This window comes from Phaenicophaeus curvirostris, chromosome Z (genome assembly GCF_032191515.1).
Source record: "Phaenicophaeus curvirostris isolate KB17595 chromosome Z, BPBGC_Pcur_1.0, whole genome shotgun sequence".
Classification (NCBI taxonomy): Eukaryota; Metazoa; Chordata; class Aves; order Cuculiformes; family Cuculidae; genus Phaenicophaeus; species Phaenicophaeus curvirostris.
This window is the reverse complement of record NC_091431.1, coordinates 25,882,419-25,906,110: the sequence shown is the minus strand read 5'-3', so window position 1 is coordinate 25,906,110 and position 23,692 is coordinate 25,882,419. Positions and strand designations below refer to the sequence as shown.

The 23,692-nt window shown below is 38.9% G+C and overlaps 1 protein-coding gene across 1 annotated transcript in view; it reads right to left on the bottom strand.

The window, feature by feature from the left end:
- The window catches only part of DAPK1 (death associated protein kinase 1), a 95,474-nt gene that overhangs the window by 38,128 nt on the left and 33,654 nt on the right, over window positions 1-23,692 (bottom strand). Inside the window, exons 2-6 of the mRNA XM_069881224.1 lie at window positions 10,393-10,614; window positions 2,540-2,678; window positions 855-984; window positions 540-588; window positions 379-405 (exon numbers count right to left, since the gene is read on the bottom strand). Coding sequence (XP_069737325.1) covers window positions 379-405; window positions 540-588; window positions 855-984; window positions 2,540-2,678; window positions 10,393-10,614 — 567 coding nt within the window. The remainder of the gene's footprint in view (window positions 1-378; window positions 406-539; window positions 589-854; window positions 985-2,539; window positions 2,679-10,392; window positions 10,615-23,692) is intronic.

The following is a 23,692-nucleotide window of genomic DNA, read 5'->3' as shown; positions in this document are numbered from 1 at the left end:
CTGTTTCAACTCCCTGAGATCAAACAACAGCAAAAAGTGAACATTTTATCCTTTTTGCTTTGAGACTGCAAACATGTTTTCAGGAAGATGTGATTTACCAGGGCAAAAGGCTTTGAAGTAATTTCAGACAATATTGATTAAAATAAAGCCACTGAGGAAAATGACCTACAGATTTGAAGACAGCTTCCCATGCTATCTCAATTCTGATCAACAGCCATTCTTTCAATAACTACACTATTGCTTTAATGATCATTTAACTTGAATAATGACGTGCAATCCAAATTACTTGTATAGACACCACCAAAAACCTAGAGTATAGAATCAGAATGTGAAAAAATCCAGTATTTACAAGAAATACTCATGGATTTTGATACTTACAGAATATAAGTTATTACACCAATGCTCCTGGAGTGAATGGAGAGAAATACAAAAGGATGAGGGCGAGAGAAGAGAAAGAGATGGAGGGGGAGAGAAAAAAAAAGGTTAGAACATAAGAATAACCAAAAGAGACGTATTTCAAGCAAAATCCAATAACTTACCACATATCTGCTTCAAGACCAAGAGGCTCATAATTTACTATTTCAGGAGCTAAAGAAAAAAGCAAAAAGTACCTAGTCAAAAGAACAATTCTATGTCACTCTGAGCCTACATATGTCAGAGATAATAAGCTAAGATGCTGACAGATAAAACCACCTTAATACAAGTCTAAGTTGGAACCAAATGCTACAAATAGCTTATTTAATTTTCAAAATGTCATGAATCACACACAAATTATATACTCTGCAATTTGGCCAAACCAAACATTGTTTCACAGTCTGAGAAAGAATAGTTTGAAGAAACAACAGTTTTCTCACCAACAAATTCTGGTGTTCCAAAGATATTTTTGAATTCATTTCCGAAGTCAATTTTGTGTGCTAAACCAAAGTCAATAATCTTGATCCGAGGCTTTGGTACATTTCTGTCCAATAACATTATGTTTTCCGGCTTTGAGGAGGAGGATGGGGGAGAGAAACAGATATTATACATAGGTAGAAAATGTCTGACATCAGCATTCTTCAGCACTGAACATTCCCCTTTACTTCCTTCAGCCTCCTGAACTGTGTCTCCAGCAGAAAAATCCCATCTTTTCCCATTATGATCTAACATCTCCTAAATATTAACTACAGTAAATTAGGATTTCACAGTGATGACACAGTGCTATGATTTCCACAGGGCCAAGACTTTACCTCTTGTAGATATAATAGATGCAGTTTTCATGTGGCCTGATCCTAAGTGAAATACTTTGTCTTTAGTAAAAAACACAGCCCTTGTGCTACAGTAATTTGAGCAGTGCTGGGAGCTTGCAAGATACTACGTCCTGCAGAAACAAAGACTCATAGAATGGTTTGGGTCAGAAGGTATCTTTAGGATCTAATCCCTCCTGCTCACATTGGTAAGGATTTCTGGTGTCACTAAGGACAACTCTTCACGATCACCCTTCTTTCACCTCTTTTCCCTAATTAGGGGGGCTGATTGTGTGCAAATGTAATTTTTTCCCTACCGTCTCTACTTTTCTATTGCATACTTTTATTGTTCTGCGTACTTTAATTCTTGCTGCATACTCTCATATATTCTTGGTATATGGTGTATGGATACTTTGTTTGATTACAAGCACATTGGCAAAAAATTACATTTCATATTGTCAGAAATGTATTTTGTACTGGATTCACAATTCTTTTCTCCTGCTGACTGTAATACAAACACCAAATATATTAGAGAAGGTAACGAGGATGAGACTGGAAAAGCTATGCTTATCCTGAAAACCATTCCCTTTCCTACCACAGCACCCATTTCAGTAATGCACTGCAATGTAATAATTATGACTCCTTTTTCTGTCATAGACACAGCTGCTGACCTCCACAGACTTCAGGAAATGTTCAGTTGCCTGCCCCTGAAAAAAAAATCTTACAGAGGAAAATATTCTGAAATCAAAACATGAAAAAAGTAATAACTGAGTTTAGATACAAATGCTCTCCTTTAATCCCCACAATGATGCAAGTAACGGTTTTTCTAAAAACAAACAAAAAAGCCTCAAAAGCCAAAAAAAAAAAAAAAAAAGAAGAGGAAATTATCTGCTGTCTGCTCCACAAGAATCTTTGTACTTGACTCTATAAATTTTCAATTTAGTATCTATAAGGAATGTTCATAGAAACATAAAATTTAAGAACAGCAAAAAAAAAAAGGTGATAAAAGGCATCCTGCTCAGAATGTTTCGTTCAGATCCCATTCACCCTTGCTAAGACCACAATTGTAATATTCACTTCAAGATTGCTTCCTCAGAATGGTGTAATTTTGTCAGAAGTTGCCATTCTCCATGAAGATTTTTAAATTAAAAATGGATGAGCACCATGGTTCAATATCTTCTTTTCAGTGGCTAAGCTTTGCCCTGTCTACATAAGCTTGCAAAACGAAACTATGACCTAGATCTGCTTCATGGCAGACTTGCAGCTGATGTTACAAAGTACTTCAACGGATTGAAGTTTTTATCTGCTCAACACACCTTAAGATCAAAGTGGGCAATTTGCAGAGAGTGGAGATACTGAACACCATTAAGTATCTGTTTGAGAAACTCTGTGGCTTCCTCCTCTGTGAGAGATTCTTTCTCAGCTAAGAAGTCGAAGAGCTCTCCACCTGCAACACTTGAAGAGTAGAAGCAAAATTAACTGATGAGCATAATTAATCAACAGTTTCCTTTTAGTATAGCTATTCTCAAACCAGTCTTGAAAAGGATCCAGATGCTTTAAAGGTTGTCAATATCAAATAAGATGAAAGCTACTTAATTCAATACCCAAAATAGTTACTAACTACCCCCCTCTCCTGCTGAAAATAATACAATAAAGACTCTTATTTTCAAACAAAAAAAGATTTGAAAAACAAACACACATGGTTAGCTGTATCTAAATTTAAGTTAAGTAAACCCCACCTATTCTCTGTATGCATACATTTAAAATAACAAAATTAAATGTGAGGTAAGTGTACTCAAAACATACTAATGTAATGGGATGTTTAGAAAATAAATGATCAATTTGCTCATACTACCACTAAAACATCAGATTCTGTCCCCCTACAATTGAAAAATATAAAATTTTAAAGCCTACTTTGAAATAGTTACGGGTAGATGCCCTTCTATTCAGTTTCTAAACCCCTCAAAGCATTCAACTCCTTGAAAATATATTCTATTCAGCATGTATGTTTTACCACACTTTTCCTACAATAAAAAGCCACTACTGCCCATAAGACTATTTCCAGCAAGTGTTTTAGCCACACAGGCAGAAAGAAGAGAAGTGAGGAAGGTAAGCAGATCTAGATTTTTTCATTTGAGGGTGAGGAAGAAATGAAGACGACCATTTTCTCAGCTCAGTCAGCAGTTTGTCAGGAATGATGATAATTCTCAACAGAAAAGCAGATACTGAAGTGAAGTGAATAGGAAACCTGCTATTCTTATAAACCAACCGATCTTTCAGTTTAAGGACAGAGACTACCTACTGTGGCAAACTTTTTTACTGCTTAAAAAAGTAGCATTATTACCTAGAAATGTCTTATATACTGCAAAGCTGGTCATATTATCCCCTGTATTTTACATTGTATTGATTTAAAAGAAATTCAGAAAGTACACCCTAATTTATGTTGCCTTTCTGTAGGGAGAAAACCAATTTGTTCATTATTTAAAATTCTGATTATGCAAACCAATAGGATTAACCCATAACAAACAGCTGAACAGTACGGCCAAATTTCTGGAAATACATTTGACTTCTTCATCATGTCTACTTTTCAAGAGACTTAATCTGCACTATTATAATGTAAATTGCATGAAAAGTGTATTTTAATGAGTTCTTGGAGCTTTCACTGATCTGCCTAGATGACAATGAGACTATTGTTTCGGGTATTATTTGTGTGGTAATATTTTCTGCATGAAAGCAATTACTGCAATGAAGTGCCATTAAGTATAAGATCTACAGACTGGAAGGAAGAGGGGTCATTTTAATAATCTTTTTTTTTTTGTTGTAGAGACAAGAAAATCTAATTCCTAGAGATGAAAAGTTCATTATTTTACAGAAGCTGGTCAGAAACATCTTACAAATGGATATGCATGCATATTCTCTCACTCTTTGCTTCCCATGGTAAAAGTAGCAAAAGGCTTTCAGACTAATATCGGTACCTGTCCAGCACTTCGTGATGATGAACAGAAACTGCAATAGTGACACAGTGCTGGCAATTCTCCACACTTCCAGTTACTGGGATAAGGGCTTGCATATCACATGGCACTTGTTTCCATGTGTTTCTAAGTGGATATTTGCTGCAGTTGGCAAGAGACTGTTAACTGGAGCACAGCCACGCCATGCAGACCAGGCAGTCTCACTGTGATTACTTGCCCAGCCACGGGCAGCTGTGGCTGCAACCTGCATTCCCATGGAACTCAGTAACACAGGCTGTGTTTCTTAGCTTCCTTTTCATGCTCCTCAGAAGACTGCTCATTCCCTACCTTCCTGCTGACTCTGGCAGGTCAAATGCGTTTTCTTATGAAATGCAATAGTGGTAAAAGCATCTCCCAGCCTTCCTGATGGAAGGCTGACAGATGCATCTGCAACTTACGTATCTCATTCTGGACAGGAAAATATATGACACTCATTGAAAAACAATTTCTGGATAGTACTTTCATAAGTTATCAGGCCTTCTTAACTATGAAACAGAACTGATCACCAGATCTCAGAGGAAGTAATTATGGGAACCTACCCAGGGAACTTAAAACCAACTAACCTTCAAAGTAAATGTGGTCACTTTGTAACAACTCAGTCACATGCCATGCTGATCACATTGCTCCTACTGTAATAGCACCTAAATGATAATTAATGATTATCTAAGGATTTTTGATGAAGTTAAAAAAATGCACAAACAAATTCCAAAACCTAAGCCCAAACCCCTTGTTTGAAGAAACTTCAGCTAGTAAGTTTTTTAATTGAGGCTTATAAGCTTTAATTTACCTTGCTTAGATTTCAAAGCAATATAAACTAGTAAAGTTAATGAATTCCAGAACCAATTTATTCCATTTTTAAAGCAGAGTCAACTTGATAAATCACCTGAATTCTTCTCAAAAAATTCCTTCCATCAACTTGCAAAAGAAGCATTTTCTCTCAGGATTCTGTGGTCAAATGTCTTTTGCATGAGTCTTTGTAACGTTTTGAAGCAGAAGTTCTCTATTCATTGAAATATTGTTACTTCTGTTTCATTTAAGGTTAAGGGTTTTTTAGTTTTGCATGAACTTCATTTCACAGCCTTTATGAACTGTGCTTTTACCAACCTGTTCCTCAGAAGTAAAAAGTGTGCCAAATGTTTTGACAGAGGAGAACAGGACTCATTATGTTACCTACCACTCATTATGTTACCTACTGCTGAACAACATCGTACTTAAGTTTTTTCTTTATCTAGGTACCAGAAAAATCAATGCCTGCTAAAACATCACTATGTCTTGTAATTTTCATTTGTTCAGCTTCTATTATAAACACCAAGTGTCATGAAATCCTGTCTTCTGTGTGCCTAAGCTCTTCAATTATATTGAACAAGAAGCACTGGCCTCAGAATGGCCAGTCAGCATAACCATAAGCACCAAATCCTGGACTAAGGGTCAAGTAGTTAAGTGACACAAAGAGGGAGACCTGAACATTTCTGTGGATCTTTCCTGCATTCAAACATAGCTAGTATTTCAGTTTTTGTCATTGTTCCCTAAGTGCCCGGAGTCTGGAAAACAGACATGGTTACCTATACTTTGGCCCAGCAGAGTGTGTTAATGTTTTGATTCTGCCTAAGACATTCAAATCTAACATATGAAGAGCATTGAGATTCAGCACACAGGAGTGTCATGCATTTTGGTCAGGGACTGCAGAGACCAAAAGCTAAGTGCTCTGCCTACAATACGTCCTCAATTCATTAGAGAGCCACACTGGCTTTGGCTCTTTTCAGCCCTGCCAAGCCTTCAATGTTACCTGTCTACATATCCTTGCTGCGACTATCTGCGGCCCTTCAATACAGGATTTCTAAGTCAAAAAGTGGCACAACATCTACAAATTAGTATTGCAGGTTGTTTTTCTGCTTTACATCCCACTAAGCTCAAAGATTCAACCCTCCTCTAAAAATTCAGTACAAGGCCACTTGAGAACAACTTTCTTACGACTTGTATGTAAAATTAACAAAAACCTCAGAGCTACTTCTATCAAAAGACAACTGAAAATTAAAGAAAATCTCTGCAGACTTCAAGCTTCTCTGGAAGCCAAGCTATTATACACGTAACAAGTCAAATTAACGCCCCAATAACGCAGAGGAGGAATTTAAAAGAGTTCATTATTATTTGCTCTTAGTTACTTTTCAATGAGGAATTCATGACATCATCAGAATTTTTATACACAGATATACCATCCTCTCCTTACTCTGTTCTGCTCTGGTTAATATTATGAAGGTATCAATAAGATGGCAACTCTCTGAGACATTGGGATGCACAGGACTAAATTTTAAAGGCAGTTTGTAGGAACTATCTTCTATAAAACCCATATAACCTAGTATTTAATGCACAATCACACGCAAGTTTATGCCATTCCTCTCTTTCTGAGCTAAGACTTTCAAAGCTTTCTTCTCCTTTTTTTTTTGCCTTGTAGAAACAGATATTCATCACTCAGAACTATGCTAACAGAACTAACGTTCTTTAATTAAGATTTCAAATTCAGAAATAAAGGCATGTTTTTTGCAGAGAAAGTATGAATACCTTAACTCCATTCACAGCTTCCTATAGAACGGTCAGTTATTGCTATCAAGCTATTTTAAAAGGCAGGAAGACCATTACTTTTCACCAGTCTAAGGAACTACTATATTATTTAGGATAAGGGTATTTACTTTTTGCAGTTGCACCAAGAAACCATAACCAAGGCTCTACAAAGCAACAAATACTGAGTATACTTCGGAGGTCCGCAGTCTAAATAAAGACATAAAAAAGTAGAAGAAAAACAAAATAGAACAGACACAGATAATGCATCAAAGGCCAGCAAATGGGGAGTCAAGTAGCTACAAAATGTGCTTTGAGGAAAGAAAATAATTATCATAGTCCAGCAGAGGTATCTGTATTTTCTAGTCTGTGAAGTCTGATAAAATAATGGATAAAATAGTGTTAGTATTGCTAACATAACACAGACTGGTTGCTGTAGCTAGACAGAAACAAGTACTATAAAATTCAGAATAATTCAAGTATTTGTTTGATATGAGAAAAACATAATAAAATAAACTATCACAGTTTTATGTTAGATGAGTGTCTTCCAGTTCATCTGTAATATGTACACCATTTCCTGCAAGATGATGAAAGAGTCCACAGAGTGGAAACCTCAAAAGTTATTTCCAAATCAAGGAGACACTTGCCACTAAGTAAGGCATAGAAATATGAAAATTTGCCAGATTTCTCTAAAAATACCAAGAGACTGCAATCAAGTAAGGCTCTTCAAAGATCTCTCATTCATGCTTGTGTGTGATTGCTGAATCTTTTAAGGAAGCATTTTATTTACAATTTTCAGAAATTAAACTTACAGTATTTTTTTTTTTGGACAGTTTTTTTACCTAAGGTAGTTGAGAGAAAAACCTCTAAAAACCTATGCAGATAAACTTCTTGATATGCAGCTCTGCCTTGTGTTCAGTGTTCTGAGGACCTTGCTACTGCAATAATTAACTAACTGCTCACATATTTTTGCATATAAATCACCACCTTGAATACTTAGCTAGCTTACATGATATTTGCTGCAAGGGAATGAACAGAAAACGTCTACAGTCAGTTGCTCACCTCTGAGAAATGACAATGCAGAAGAAAGTTTAGGAGGCCACATGCAATACTGCAAGCCTCTTGCTGAAGCAGGAGATAAATACCAATAGCGAACAGGCAAAAGACTCTGCTGCCCTGACACTGTCCCCATTAACATCTGGCAGCCACCAAAAGGGCTACTGTAGAGGCTTGATACCTGTGGGCTGCAGCTTCTACCAAGAACAGAAACCAGAGATACTTTTCCTTACCACTGCTTACGTTAGTACGCTTGCTTCCTAATACGAACACAGTGTTTCTCCTGGGTTTCTGTTTCATTATGAATTCCTCATGCATAGCTGTAATGTTTTTCGTCTCTCTCTAGATTTTAGAAAAGTCAGGTTACACAAAATCCTGTCAGTATGTGGTATACTGTCTCATGTTGTAGTCATAAAAGAATACAAGTTCCAGGAAAATGCTGTGTTCTAACTAGAAGAGAAAATGATCATCTATGACAGATTCTGAGGACAATAAAACAGGTTATTTTAAAATCTTTCAGCTTTATTCCTGTTTGTTTGAAATTATTCTGTAAGAACAAAGAATGTCATGGGAGCTTGTCCTCAGGCAAAATGTGAATATTAGAACATTAGAAGAAAAGGATTACATATATAAGTGTGTAAGTATGCAATTAAAATAACAATCTTTTGCCTTTTCCATAGCTTTACATAATATCAGTTATTTTGAGAATTACAAAACTTTACAGCAATTGGTATATTAATTTTATGAAGTTCACTAATGTCTCACCTTTTCCTCTTTGACCCTTTTACCTAAATACATGTGTTCCTTTTGTGATATTCCAAATAGCACTTCTTTAACTTGCAAGACTCACATAGGAGTTTGCAAAAGTGAAAAAAAAAGTCTACAACTGAAACTGCATGGGGATTGTTAACTAGACAAAACAATTAGCCAAACTACAATGCAAATAACTTGCTGAGCCTCACACTCAAGCTTATGAAGTATTAACATGCATTGTCAGAAGCCATATCTGCTTCCATTCCTGACTTTTAGTGGGTGCACACAGACACACAAAGCGACCTTGCTGCCAAAAAACTCCTATCCATGTAGAAACTGGGAGGCACAGAAGGGCTCAATTCCTCCTACCACTGCCCATGATTCCTGAGTCTTCCCTAGATTTTTCAAGTCTAGGCACTGGCCTGATTTTATTTGGACAGAATACAGAGCAAAAAGCGCTGCAGAAGCAGTGATACAGTGACAGTACAGTTATAGACAGAACAATGTGAGAGCTACTATTAAGTGGGGAGAGGAAGAAGCACCACACTATTTTGCTCTATATTCATGACACATTTTAAAGAGTTATGAAAAAAAACAAAGAATGTAAAGAAGTTTTACTTCATAGAGGATGAAAATTTAGCTTTCAAAAAACCCCACGCTTGCTTAAACTATCCACATTTGACAAACTAATACAAGTGTATACTTCTGGTCTGAAAAGAAAACTCCAGACTATAAGTATTAGAGTAAACCACCATACACTGGGGTAGAAACGTAGAAGTATGTTCTAACCCAACGAAGCACTATCATGCAGAAAAGATGAAACTCCAAAAGCTACTTCCTAGTAGCTTTTGGAACTTCTTAGTTCTCTTTTTAAATCTATACTGTTAATCTACACATAAGTTACTGAAAGCACGAAACAATGAAGTATCCTTATAAGGTAAGTGGAAATACAGTTTACTAAAGTTAGTAAGCACAAAGACATAACCTACATAAGAAAAGCCAAGGAAAAGATACAAGTGCTGCCCAAGATTCTAGGGCAGCATGGAATACTTACTCTAAAACACATCTAACTGATACAGAGAAAAGATGGCAATAACACAGCATCAAGCACACAAAATACGTAAATACATTCACGTCCCACTGGTAGACACTGTCAAACTGTAACAGGTGAGTAATGCTTAAGTTCTAAACTTGCAGTCTTTGAGGAACATGAAGCCAGACTTGAAACAATGCAGAAGTATTTTCTGTTGGTATATTTACCTCAATCCATTAGCAATAACTTGGATGAAAAATGGGAACTAAAACAAGTAAAGTTCAGTTTTCATTTAACAGGACAGAAGTGGGAAAATTCTGTTCTCTGTTATGTGAGTTAAAAAAAGAGGAAAAGCATGCAGTGATGCTACTCTACACCAATGTAATACATAGTAAAATTCGCTAAACTAACCTCAACTTAGAATCTCTATTTTCCTCTGCTCTTATCTTCAAATCAGTCTATTTAGCTCCAGGCTATTCCTCTGGATCCATAACATTGACTACAGTAAAAAGCGGAAAACAATCCTAAATATGCTGGATCTTTTTTAACCTTTGTAGTGCTTTTACAGAGAAAAATATGTGCAGAAATCATGAAGCTACAGCTCTCACTTAAGAGTGAAGAATTCTCAGGCTATTATCTATCTTCTTCTATAGGAGTAAGGAAAATTCATTAAATCACCGCAATTCTCAGAGAAAGTGTCTAATCTCTTAAAACAAAAAAAAAATCTGTTACTCTTCTTCATGTCTCTGGATCTACTTACAGTTCCAGGATAAGAATGACATCTGTTTTATTCTCATAAACATCATGCAGTGTGATCACATTAGGATGTCGAATCTCTTTCAGTATGCCAACTTCTCGCTCGATATCTTCCCGGCTCACTCCACGCCGGCTGGATTTTGATCTCCGTTTCTTGATGAACTTTGCTGCAAACTGCTGACCAGTGCTCTTCTCACGGCATTTTTTCACTACAGCAAACTGCCCACTAAAAAAAAAAAAGAAAAGGAAAAAAAAGGGAGGGAAAATATAAAGATTAGTGGTTAGTTCAAGGAAGTTTAGAGCTGTGCGTAGCTTCTATTTACTATGGTGGAAGAAAACAGAATCATAGAATCACTAGGTTGGAAAAGACCTCCAGGATCATCGAGTCCAAACATTCCTACCAACCACTAAACCATGCCCCTGAGCATCTCATCCACCCAACTTTTAAATACCTCCAGGGATGGTGATTCCACCACCTCCCTGGGCACAGAATCACTAGGTGGGAAAAGACCTTCAGGATCATCGTACAGAGGTACAGCTGCACCTCTGAATTACTGACTCGATTGCAGTACATTACTGAGCTTTTTATGCATTCTAGAACAATATCTGAAAAAAACCTAGAGGAGGCAGAAAAGTTAAGATTCCACTTTTACATCACACAAATGTACACACATAGACATTTCAGCATATCCATAGGTAAAAGGTAAGAACTGTGTAGAGCACTGGATTTTTGACAAATATGTGCATCAGGGATTATTGGGGAATGGTAGTGGTTTCTTGATTTCTCCTTCCATATACACATTGAAGATAATTCTTTTTGCTCTGCAAGAGAGAAAATCCTTGGTTTCTTTATATCTACATGATCTGTCAAAATTTCCCTTACTCTATCAACAAGTCTGGTTTTTAAATTTTTTTAAAAACAGTACTGGATTTCAGGACGCTGCTTTGGTTTCTAGTTTTAAAAGCACCGACTAAACAGAGTAATATCAAGAATTACAGTTATTGTATAATCTTCCTAAGTAGGAAGAGTTTGAAAGTGAGGAAAGTATCAAGGCACTAAGGAATAAAAACCCGTGATTGAGTTACAAACCAGAGGACACTTCAGGAAGCTGCTGACTTCAGCATATTACCATTGATGTATAAGCCTGTTGCTGTTAGATGTAGAAACTAATTCAGATCAGAAATATCCAGGAATCTAACGGTGAGATAAAGCAAGAACAGGATTTCTAATGCTGCTGAATTTTCCTTTTAACTTTTCTTAATCTCTTGCTGAGGATCCTCTACCAATTTTGTTCTTGATTTATATCACTGGACAAAGAATCCACAGAATTACAGAATTATACCAATGAAGCAATTTTCTGAAGTCAGCCTACTCTGTTATTTGAAGAACTGGGGTCCCCTGAAGTAGACTTAGAACATCGGTTAAATGGCTAAGCCTAGCAGGCCTGACTATGCAGACAGCGATATGACAAGCAGTACAATTCCACCCAGTACCTGGAAGAGGAGCTAACCTGTATCAGTGGTTAATTAATTACAATTGACAGAGACATCTCTAGGAAGACGCATCAGCCGCAAAAAGGGCATCACATAATAACGAAGTGCCAAGTGCGAATCACACAAAGCTACACATCTCATGCGTGAACTCAATGCACAATACTACTTTATTATTGGAGAAAGAGCACATGCCAAATGCATTGACAAAGTAATTAAGCAATTAAGGTAGGCATGACAGATAGAAAATAGAAGATGACGACTGATCAGCAACAGTGTTATCCAATAAATGAAGATAATAAAATGCTGTAAGGGAAAATCACACTCATGACTTTTTAATTTAGAGGGCTGATCAGCTGAGAGCACTTCATGCTGTTGGGTCACCACTGCCACCATTACATTTGTTTGGTTAGTTTAACTCCACAGCTCTTCCAGCAACAGTGGTGCTCTGGGTGTAATCTTCAAGGTCTCAGCAATTTTACACAGCAAAGAATACAATATTGAAGCATGCACTTAGGTATTTGATTCATTCATAAGCCTGAATGCTACGTGATTAACCACTTTCTTATCATGTTCGCCTTGTAAGTCTGTCAACACCTACTGCTTCATTTAAAAAATAATAATTAACCCCCCCACCACCAAAACCCACACCCACAATGCAAACCCAATGAGCCCAACAACAACAAAACCCAAAAGACTGAAAAACAAAATTCCTGCTAACATCAGCTCTGGAGAGGCTGGGCCTGAAAAGTAAATCTGAAGTACATAGACATAAAATATAACCAGATATCCAAGAAGATTTAATTATAAAAGTTGACTGAGTCTGTTTAATCCTACTTTAGCAGTGGGTCAACTATGATGTTACAGCATGAGGCTGACCTACTGGAAACAGAGAGGACCTTGTAAGACAAATAGATATCCTCTCTCTTCCTTTTCTAAGTTACGTAGCTTTATTTTTTTCATTCATCTTCTCCAACTACAACCCCATGTTTGAAGGATATCCTGAGCTATCACAATTCAATATAAAATGTTATCAGAAGACCAATATATTTTTTAAAACCACACTTTACATCTTGGTCCTATTCATGGTTTATAAGGATGCCAGGCTCCAGAGAAATCTCTCGACATTGCTCAAGCCTGCAAGAAGTTATCAGCTAAAAGGTATCTAGAGTAAGTGCTGGCTAGACACCAAACAACCTTACTGTTGTAGTATTCAGCACATAACCCCACAATTAACTGTTTGTTATTAAATGCTGTACATACAGATCACACTTAAATTGCAATGAAAAGAATTATTTCATGTCTGAGAACCCTATGCCACATTATTTTACAGCTCCCTGTAAACTCCTGTTTTCAAAGCAGCGGAGAGATGTAAATCAAGGTATTTGCTGATCATTAACCTACAGAACTGCAGTGACATGTTATATGCCAGCTCAATATATGGGCTAACACATTTACAACAAGAAATATTCTCCCACAGATCCTACAGTTTCAGATCCAGAAAAAAAATTCAGTTTTTTTAAGTTCTCTTGCTTTTGCAGGTTAAATTTAAAGTTGATGAGGTCAAAAAATGACTGCCATTTTAGGAGACAATTATATTAAAAAAAAACCAAACCAGAAGTAAGTCACAGAATCCCACTTAATAAAGTATTTGAAATATTTTTTTTACCACATGGCAGAATCAGGTTAAACAGAAAAGCAGGAAGACAGCTTGACATGAGAACAAATACTTCTGTTAATAACAGTAATTTGTTTTTTGATCTTGTAATTTTTACTCAACCACCAGTTAATTACTATCCTAAATCCACTCTTTTGGGGACACTTGGCATGGTATTTCCTTATCCATTGACTTTTCAGACCAGCTTCAGAATAAGTGCTTATTCTGTTGCCTAATCATTACATTTCTCCATTGCATTTATATCACAAGATGACACACACTGCCCTTCACAATACTTACATAAATATATGCAAAAGACATACAGAGAGGTGATGGAGTCGACATTAAAGCACCTATACTCCTTATTTACCAGGATCACAAAACAACTACTCCTTAGAATGAATTATGGACAGCTTTAACTAGAGAGATGGACATTTGGACATTTTAGACTCAAAGGGCAAAACTAAAAACGTCCTCTCATTTTTTCCAGAAAGATGATCACAGTGATTAGGGGTGGCAGACACTCCGTATTCCTCCCATTCCCAGGCTTCTGCACTAGCTCTTCCCAGCTAGCTCTTTCTGTGAGGAGTGAAACTTTTGACCAAAGAACCCTCCAAAAGAGGTTCAAGCTGGACAAAAAATGCTCAAGTAACTCCCAGGGACCAATTTTCCAGTATTTATTGCCACAATAGGATAAGCATGGGGGAATTCTCCATGCCATCGTCTAAGGACTGCATTCAAAAGACAAAGTTTAATGAGAGGTTGGGTTAGGAATAAGTAAAAGGTGTTACATTGACACCAGAGTAATAAGATGTCTTGGTATGTTTCTGATATGTAGGTACATTCGGTATCCATTACTCAATTCTGAAAATGCAATATATGAAGATACAACTGCTTTTACTGTGTACTTGACTGCTTTCCTTTTAAAATTTTACTAATCAAACAGAAAGAGATTTACATAATACTGTTAGATTAGCCCATGAAATAAACTGCAGCTCAACCATAGGGCCATTTATTTTCCTTAATAAAACAGATACTCGCAGACTGGGGACACTACTGTCTTTTCTTAGAGATCTGCAGCAGGAAAGGCCAATCAAGCACATGTTCCCCGCCCTGCCTCAGCATCAGTCAGCTCCGTCAGTCACGACCATCACCCACACACCGCTGCCCATCATCAAGCACATCTGAGCTGTTTCTGCTAATAAGATTAACTCACAAAACTCTCTGGTGAGACAGCAGTACCTGAGTTTTTCAAAGGAAAAGTTGACTTCTCCACAAACTGTGAAGGTTTATAGCTACATTAAGTTGCTCTCCACCTTCTGAATCAAGCAAAACATTTTCAGTTCAGCTGCAATGCCAAATTGGAGAAAATCTCCTTCCTCTCTTCCTTTTTATGGTCCCGCAACAGACAGTAAACTTTATGAGGCATTTGAGAGCCTCTCATGTGGGTATAATGCTTACAGCAGCTGAGAGTCACTAGCACAAAGCATTGCACCTACCCCATTGAGAAGATAAACTATTATCAGCATTAGCTGGGCAGGGTAAGCCATAGTTAATAGAGCACTGAAGTAGGTGCAACTTGGAAGCGGTAGTGTTTCATGCGTACTATGCTCGAGACAACCTGTTTCATGGAATAGCAGCTTTAGTACTAGTTACCAGATTATGCCTGGAAGAAAAAAATCTTTGATCTTGGTAGATAAAGAAACCAAGATACTCTGAAACAAAGTATCTTGCCAGGTAGAGCTCCTCTAAAAGCGCATGCACATCTTTTCCCTGAGGGCCCTTTCCCCAAATCACATTTTTAATTTTGCCAACCAAAGTGTACGGGCAGATACGGAATGAATGCAGGACTGACTGATAAACTTGTACTATGTTTGTTTAGGCTCTGAAAGCCGGAAATACTTCCACAGTGCTTACAATGTTTGTGCTCCTTCCCTTGCCCTGCAATGTTTAATTCTCTGGTACAGATGCTGAGAGAACACCAGAACTGTTGTTCAGCTGCATGCCTTCCAAGTCCTGGAGAGCTCTGAAAAGAAATGGCAAATGATGTGAAGATATGAACATCACAGGACAGATGTATCTGAAGGAAACATGGATCCTGGATAGATGGTTAGGCTTTTTTTTTTTTTTTTTAACAGCTCTGGCAAACATTTTCAACATAAGTGACAAGTTTACCCTTCAAGTGCCAACACAGACACACATCTTAGTCAACAATGGATCTGTCTGCTTTTTGTTTATGGCAGAGAAACATTTTCACAGTCCACATTAAGTCCACTCAAAGTACTAGAGCACACTGTAACAAGAAGGAATTGCACCTAACTATCATTAGGCGAAAGAGCCACAGGCACTTGAAGCCTACTGATCATTGTAAACATATTTCGGCTGCATGTAAACACTTTTTTATAGGAAAGGACACACTGCTCATAACACAATAGAAGGAGTAACTTTGGGAGATGCATAAGAAAGTACTAAAGAAAAGAGACAGAAGTTAAATGTGATACAGCAGTTAAGCTCAAGAGAAAATGCTCCTCAAATCTGCATAAGGAGACCAAGTAAGAGAGTAAGCAAGCTGAAAACTGAAGATGCACCACAGAGATCATTGTTAGGACTAGTCTTTTCCAACTAATACTAATATAGAAAAGCAAATATGTGGACTTCATTAAACAACCATGAAACTAGAAATAACACAGTGCTGCAACTACAAAGGCAGAAGAATAACACACATTATGCAAATGTGCAGTACATTTCCAACACGTAGAGTTGGAAACAAGCTGTAATTTATACTCATCAGTAAAATGCACACCAATACTTTCCCTCTGTTTTGGAAAAGCAGCAAAACCAAAAAGACCAAGGATAGCGAGGAAGGGGAAGTAGAGGGGAAAATCAAACAGAATTATAAAACAAAGACAAACAAATATACTGACAACTGCTACTTTCTGTCTTCTGAGCTCCTTGTTATGCATAGATATATTCACACACTTCTGAACTCCATGTCCCTTAAATTCCCTAATTTCTGTCTTAAGAGCATGTTTTTCTGTTAAATTAACAAGTTTCACAAGTACTCTGGTCCCATTACAGCATGTGGTGTATGTGATCAATGTATGTGATAATAGAAGTTTTATCATTCAACAGGAATACACCAAATATTTCATTTAAAATTACTTTACAAAAACAATCAAAGTAGATAAAGGACTTCTTCCCTTAAGCAACACCACAACTTTCAAAATAATCTCTGCCAAATACTTACAGTCAGAAAGAATACTGCACTGCAAGATACCACTTTTTGTCTGTATAAATCAACTGAACCCTCTGCTCTACTACCTATTCAAATATAGTTCTAACAATGTAATATAAACTTATAATTAAATCAATAGGAAGAGAACCACTCTGATAGTATCCATAACAGATGGTATTACAAGATAAAAGAGTGAGAATTTGAGGTTTCAAACACTGTAAAAAGCAGGTGGGCCAAGGTTTTAAGCATATCCATAGACCAAACCACCTATTTTAACATTGTATAACTGAAGTCAGGTTGCAGGATGAAGCAGAATGCAAAGAATCACAGAAGTAGGGAATTTGTCGAATCTGTTCTTTTTCCTAGTATTTTATAACCTCATGCTTCATATTTTTGTGCTTAGGTTATTTTAAAAGCAAGTCATCATGCATTCCAGCTATGTTTTTATCTTCTGCAGAAATCCTCTTCTGCTGTCAGCCTCAGCACATTACTCTGATGAAACTGGAGGTCTCTATCGCTCTGCTGCTTTCTGCAGTTTCGTTAGGCCACTAATGGACTTTGCTAGAAGTTTATCAAGTTTACAGAAAAGTGATTTTTCAGTCTTTTTATTGTCTTCTTAGAAACCCAGAGGGGACATAACAGGCACAATAGAGAAATTTACTTATGACACAGCACAAGAAAGATACCACAATGATTACAGTTTATTATTTCTTATGTGCTTTATATTGCTCCGAGTCATGTATGAAAAATATTAGAGCAGTAATTACATGGGATGATGGAGTATAAGAAAGAGACCACAGATCTGGTCAAGACTGCATGTCATTGAATACAGCTCCTCAGAACAGTAATTACTGTTAAGCATGAGCAGATTAATCAGATGGCTCTGGCTGGTTCAGAGAAAAAGGGATGAAGAGTAAGAGCTAGATGTGAAACATTTTCAGCGTATGGTACCGACTCATTGAAAGTAAGATCAAACACACCAGTGCACCTCCCCAGGGCCTTTCCCCAGCATACTTATCTAAAGGAAAGGGGCTGATCTGCTTGGAATGTTCTCATTCTACGCAGAGAACTATGATAAAGATTTTCCAACATAGTTAATGCCAAACGAGTTCAAGTGTTGGAGTGTGCATGCATGCACACACCTGTGCATACATTTGCAGAGGCATAAAGCACTCATTAACTAATGCAGTCCACCAGGCAGAGATGATGGGAAGTGAATCCCATACATCGGCAATTTGACAGTAAACTTCAACTGCAGATGACTGAAGAATTGTTCTTGTTTAGAAACAATAACTTCATTAAAAATGTATTCTCTTGATAACTAGCTTGATTTCATGATGTGGAACAAAGGATGAGTTAAAAAATCCAGCTCTTTCCCTTCTGTTTACATGCAATACACTTAATGCCTTCACCCACTCCCTGTGTATGCACAAATATACCAGTTATTTCTCTAGACATCACAAGAGCATTGTAAAAACAGGATACAAAAATATATGACTGCATGACAGTCTGTTTACAGTTTATTTTATACACAGTATACTGTGGAGTGAATAGAGATATTTGATACAGTCTATCTTTGTAAGCAGTAACTGAGTTACTGTCCTTGAAAAGTGTTTTAATTAGAAACACAGCACCTTGAAAAAGAAATTACTAGAGTCAAAACACCTGTAACATTTGCAACCTGCCCATGTACTTTACCTGAAAGCTAATGCACAGCCCTTGCCAAGTATGGCTATGTAACTAAATAAGAGTTCAGTCCTCTCTTCTGTCCGAGCAGAGCACCTGCACATTTTTTCCCTTTAGGCAAAGCATTGTTTCAAGTCCGGGCTCTAAAATGAACAGTATCACAGTATGCAAAATGTGTTCAGATTGGATAACACCAGATCTCCCCACAAATCTGCAAATACATCTACTGCATGCAATTCCTAAGCATCAGCATATGACCTTGGAGTGGGGAGAAGAGTGGGAAGAACTACTAAAAGCAAAACTAGAGATATTCCGTTGTATGTTTCTGAAAACAGTTATGGAAACACTTGAGAAAAAAGCAGCGCAGGTTCCTTTTGAAAAAGAGGCCATTTGTAATTTCCTTATGTAGTCCACCTCCTCGATATTTAATTAGATCATAGAATCATTTACATTAGGAAATAATTTAAGATCACTAAGTCATGAATGTAACACTGTCAAGTCCACCACTAATTCATGTCCCTAAGCGCTACATCTCTATTTTTTAAATACCTCCAGGGACGGGGACTCAACCACTGCCCTGGGCAGCCTGTGCCAATGCTTGACCACTATTTCAGTAAAGGAATTTTTCCTAATATCCAGTCTAAACCTATCCTGATGTAAGTTGAGGCCATCTCCTCTCATCCTATCACTTGTTAGCTGGGAGAAGAGATCAACACCCGCTTGCTACAACCCCCTTTCAGGTAGCTGTATAGAGCGATAAGGCCTCCCTTCAGTCTCCTCTTCTTCACGCTAAGCAACCCCAGTTCCCTCAGCCATTCCTCACTGACTTGTATTCCAGGTCCTTTTTCAGCTTCATTGCCCTTCTCTGAATATGATCCAGCAGCTCAATGTCTTTCTTACAGGGAGGGGCCCAAATCTGACAGCATTCAAGGTGCAGCCTCACCAGTGCCAAGTACAGGGGGACCACCATTTCCCCACTGCTGCTGGCCACGCTGTTTCTGACACAAGCCAGCATGCCTTTTGGGCCACCTGGGCACACTGCTGCCTTGCGTTCAGCTGGCTGTCAGCCAGCACCTCTGGGTCCATTTCTGCAAGGTAACTTTCCAGCCATTTATCCTCAAGCTTGTAGCATTGCATGGGCTTGGTGTGACCCAAGTGCATGACCTCACACTATTGATCTCGGCCTATTGACCCAGCCTGTTCAGATCCTCTGCAGGGCCTTCCTACCCTCGAGCAGATTGACACTCCCACGCAACTTGGTATCATCTGCAAACTTACTGAAGGAGCACTCAGTCCCCTCATCCAGATCACTGATAAAGATATTAGACAGAACTGGGCCCAACACTGAGCCCTGGGAAAACACTGCTTGTGACTGGCCGCCAATTGGATTTAGCTCTGATCACCACAAGTCTTTGGGCTTAGCCACCCAGACGTTTTTTTACCCAATGAAGTGTACACTTGTCATGAGCTTCCAGTTTTTCCAGGAGAATGCTATGTGAAATGGTGTCACAGGCTTTACCAAAGTGTAGGTAGACAACATCCACAGCCTTTCGCTCATCTACTAAGCGAGTCATCTGGTCATAGGAGATGACGTTAGTTATGCAGGACCTGCCTTTCATAAACAGTTCAGTCAGATGTGACAGAACTGTGGTTTACTTCGTACCCTTAAGGGATATTTAGATAACTACTTGAGTCACAATGCACCATGCATTACAGTACAGGAAAAAGTCAATGATGTTCAAAAGTATTTTATCCAGAATAAAGGGAAGGATATTAAATTATAACCAAACATTAAAACAGAAACACTTATAGCAAAGTTAATATAAAAAGATCACATAATTATATCTACACTGAACCAAACCTGTCTCCATTTAAAGATACCATCGGTCTTAGTTCAAAATAATGAGGAAGAATAATGCAGGAGTTATAGATAATAATGGAAAACTTTGTACAAACAAAATAAGAGTATTTTGTATATACAGTACTTCAACAAATATCTATTATTTAACCTGAACAGACATACAAAGCATGAAATTGTGAGACATAGTCAAGGCTTACCAAGGCATTTCATCATTTTTTAAAAACACTAAATAACAATGTTTATCTAGGACTTATTAGACAATATCTGTAAACTCAAACTGGCAGATAACTCATAGAGTAACTGAGATTTCACTAAGTCCTTCAAACTCCCCCCAGCCAAGAAGAAAATGCTTAGCAAGAAAGATGCATCTTAAAGCCTCAGGACAGTTCTCAAGCTTAACCTTTGAAGCTGTCCAACTTGTGTGTTGTCGAGGAGCACATCACTGGCTACAGGAAGTTCCACAGCTGAGCACATGTTGAGGAGGAAAGGGGCCCAAGGAAACTCATGCACATGCAGGGAGATCTACCAGGCGCCCTTAAATCTTGTGAATGTGGCTGATAGGGTAGGGTTGTTACCAGAAGCAACCATGGGAGATTTAAACAGCCCCTAGGGAGCTGCAGTGACCAGGGGTATGGCACACAGGATGGGCAAACAAGGCTTGGTGCATAAGCCAGGACGTGGCATGCCAGTTAGCATAGGCAGGGCAAGCAGGAGGAGCTCTGTTGCAAGGAGCTGAGAACTGCAGGAGCAATTGCATCCACTTGGCAGCTGTGTCGTCAGTGTCCCTCACGGCCCACTCATCTGCAAGAACAGATGTAGCCACTCAAAAGAAGTCTCTAGGGGAATTGCAGCCATCCAGATCCCAGGCTGCAGGGTGTGCCCAAGTTTTTGATCAGTAGCTGAAAGCAGCAGTGAGGTAACGTGTGGAAGACACGTGCAAGTAAAGGAACTACTTAGCCTGGTGACACAGCTTCGGGACGAGGCGACCAGGCTGAAGAGTATCAGGGAGTCTGAGAAGGAGATTGCTGGAATCATACTCTGAAATCCCCAAGAGAGATGCACCATTCAACTGCAGCACAGGATACAAAGGACCCCCCGCCACTCTCCTCTAGCCATCAGGCAGGTGGAAGAGACCCAGGACACAAGGAAGGATAAAGAAAGGTTACTGTGTGAGATGGCATGCCAATCTGCTCTCAGCATGCCTTACTTTCTCAAGTACCCATAAACAACACATGAGGCCCCGGAACTGGACAGGCAAACAGCAGATGATGTGGGCATAGGCCCTTCCGGGATGTAGGGGTCGTCTCGGTAGCCTACCCATCACCACCATTCATACAGACAAAGAGAAGGTAGTTGTCATAGGTGACTCCTTTCTGAGAGGAATGGAAGGTTTGATATGCTGACTGGACCCAACCCACAGGGAAGTCTGCTGCCTCCCTCAGGCCAGGGTAAGAAATACTAGTAGGAAACTCCTTACTTTACTTAAGTCCCCAGACTATTACCCACCAGTGTTTTTTCACGTCAGCAGCAAAGATATAGCAAAGAGAAGTCCAAAGCAATCAAAAGGGATTTCCAAGCCTTGGGACGGTTGGTTAAAGGATCAGGTGCACAGGTAGCATTTACTTCAGTTCTTTCAGTAACCAGGGAAGAATACTGAATGGAGCAGGCAGACCCAGCTGGTCAACACATGGCCCCAAGGCTGGTGTAATTGGCAGGACTTTGTTTTTTTCAACTATGTGGTGGTCTATTCATCACCAGGTTCACTGGTGTCTGATGGCATGCACCTCTCACAAAAGTGGAAAAGTGTTTTTGCTCAACAGGCTAGCAGGGCTGATTGACAGGGCTTTAAACTAGACCTGAAGAGGCAAAGGGGCAATAGCAGGCTAGTCAGGGATAAGCAATGGGAAGGCACACCAAAGTCTGAGGAGCTGCATCCTAGTAAGAGTCTTCAGACTGCTCCATGAGGTGATGGGCACAATGAACCACTCTTCAAATGCTTCTACATAAATGCACGCAGTATGAGAAACAAGCAAGAGGGGCTGGAAGCCTTGGCTGAGTCCCAGAGATATGACATTATGGGCATAGGTGAAAACTGGTGGGATAAGTCTTGTGACTGGTGTGCCATTATGGATGGTTACAGGCCCTTCAAGAGGGATAGACAGGACAGACAAGTTGATAGGGGGCCTGTGGCACTGGATGTAGTAGAAGGGCTAGAATGCATGGAGCTTGCAGTTAGTGACAGCATAGTTGAGAGCCTCTGAGTGATGATTAAGGGGCAGACAATTAAAAAGGATACCATCACAGGCATCTGCTATAGGACACCTAACCAGGATGATGACACTGAACTAAGAGGTGCCTCCAAATCATCTGGCCTTGTCCTCATGGGGGACTTCAATTTACCAGGAATCAACTGGGAGTACCACACAGCTGGTACAAACAGGTCCAGAAGATTCCTGAACTATCTGGACAATAACTTCATGGTATGGGTGCTGAGGGAACAGACCAGGAAAGATGTCTTCCTCAATTCGTTGCTAGTTAACGGAGAGAGTCTTGTGAGTAAAGTGGTAATTGGAAGCTGTCTTGGCCACAGTGACTATGAAGCAGTGAAGTTTAAAATCTATAGTAATAGGAGAAAAACTGACAACAAGACCTCAACTCTGAATATGAGGAAAGCAGACTTCAGGTTGCTCCAGGAACTGCTTAGAAAGGTCCCCTGGTAAAAATCTTTTGAAAGCACTGGGGTCCATCTGTGCTGGTCACCACCTCTTAAGAGCACAGGATCAGGCAGTCCCAAAATGCTGGAAGTCAAGCAGGTGAGGTAGAAAGCTGGCCTGTCTGAGCACAGACATTCTTCTGGAATTAAGGCATAAAATTAAGGCGTATGGCCAGTAGAAGTAAGGACAGGTGATCTGGGAGGACTAGAGAGATGCTGTTCACTACTGCAGGGCAGAAATTCGTGCAGCTGAAGCTCAGTTAGAGTTGAAGCTGGCCAGCATTGTGAAGGACAATAAAAAGAGCTTTTTAAAATACGTTAATAGCAAAAGGCAGGCCAGAAGTAACTCTGGCACACTACTTGATAAGCACGGACACTTCACAAACAGGGATATGGACAAAGCAGAGACATTTAATGCTTTATTTGCCTGATCATTGGCTCGGGCACCCCTAAAGCCTTGGGCCACAGAACCATGACTGTGCAAATGATAAACTCCCAACCAACCCCAAACTTGTGAGGGATGTGCTGCACCAGCTGGATACCTGTAAGTTGATAAGGTGTGATGGGATTAATTTGAGGGTACTTAAAAGAGCTCATTGATGTCATAGTGAGGCCTCTCTAAATGATTTTTCAACACTCTTGGGAATCTGGATAGGTACTA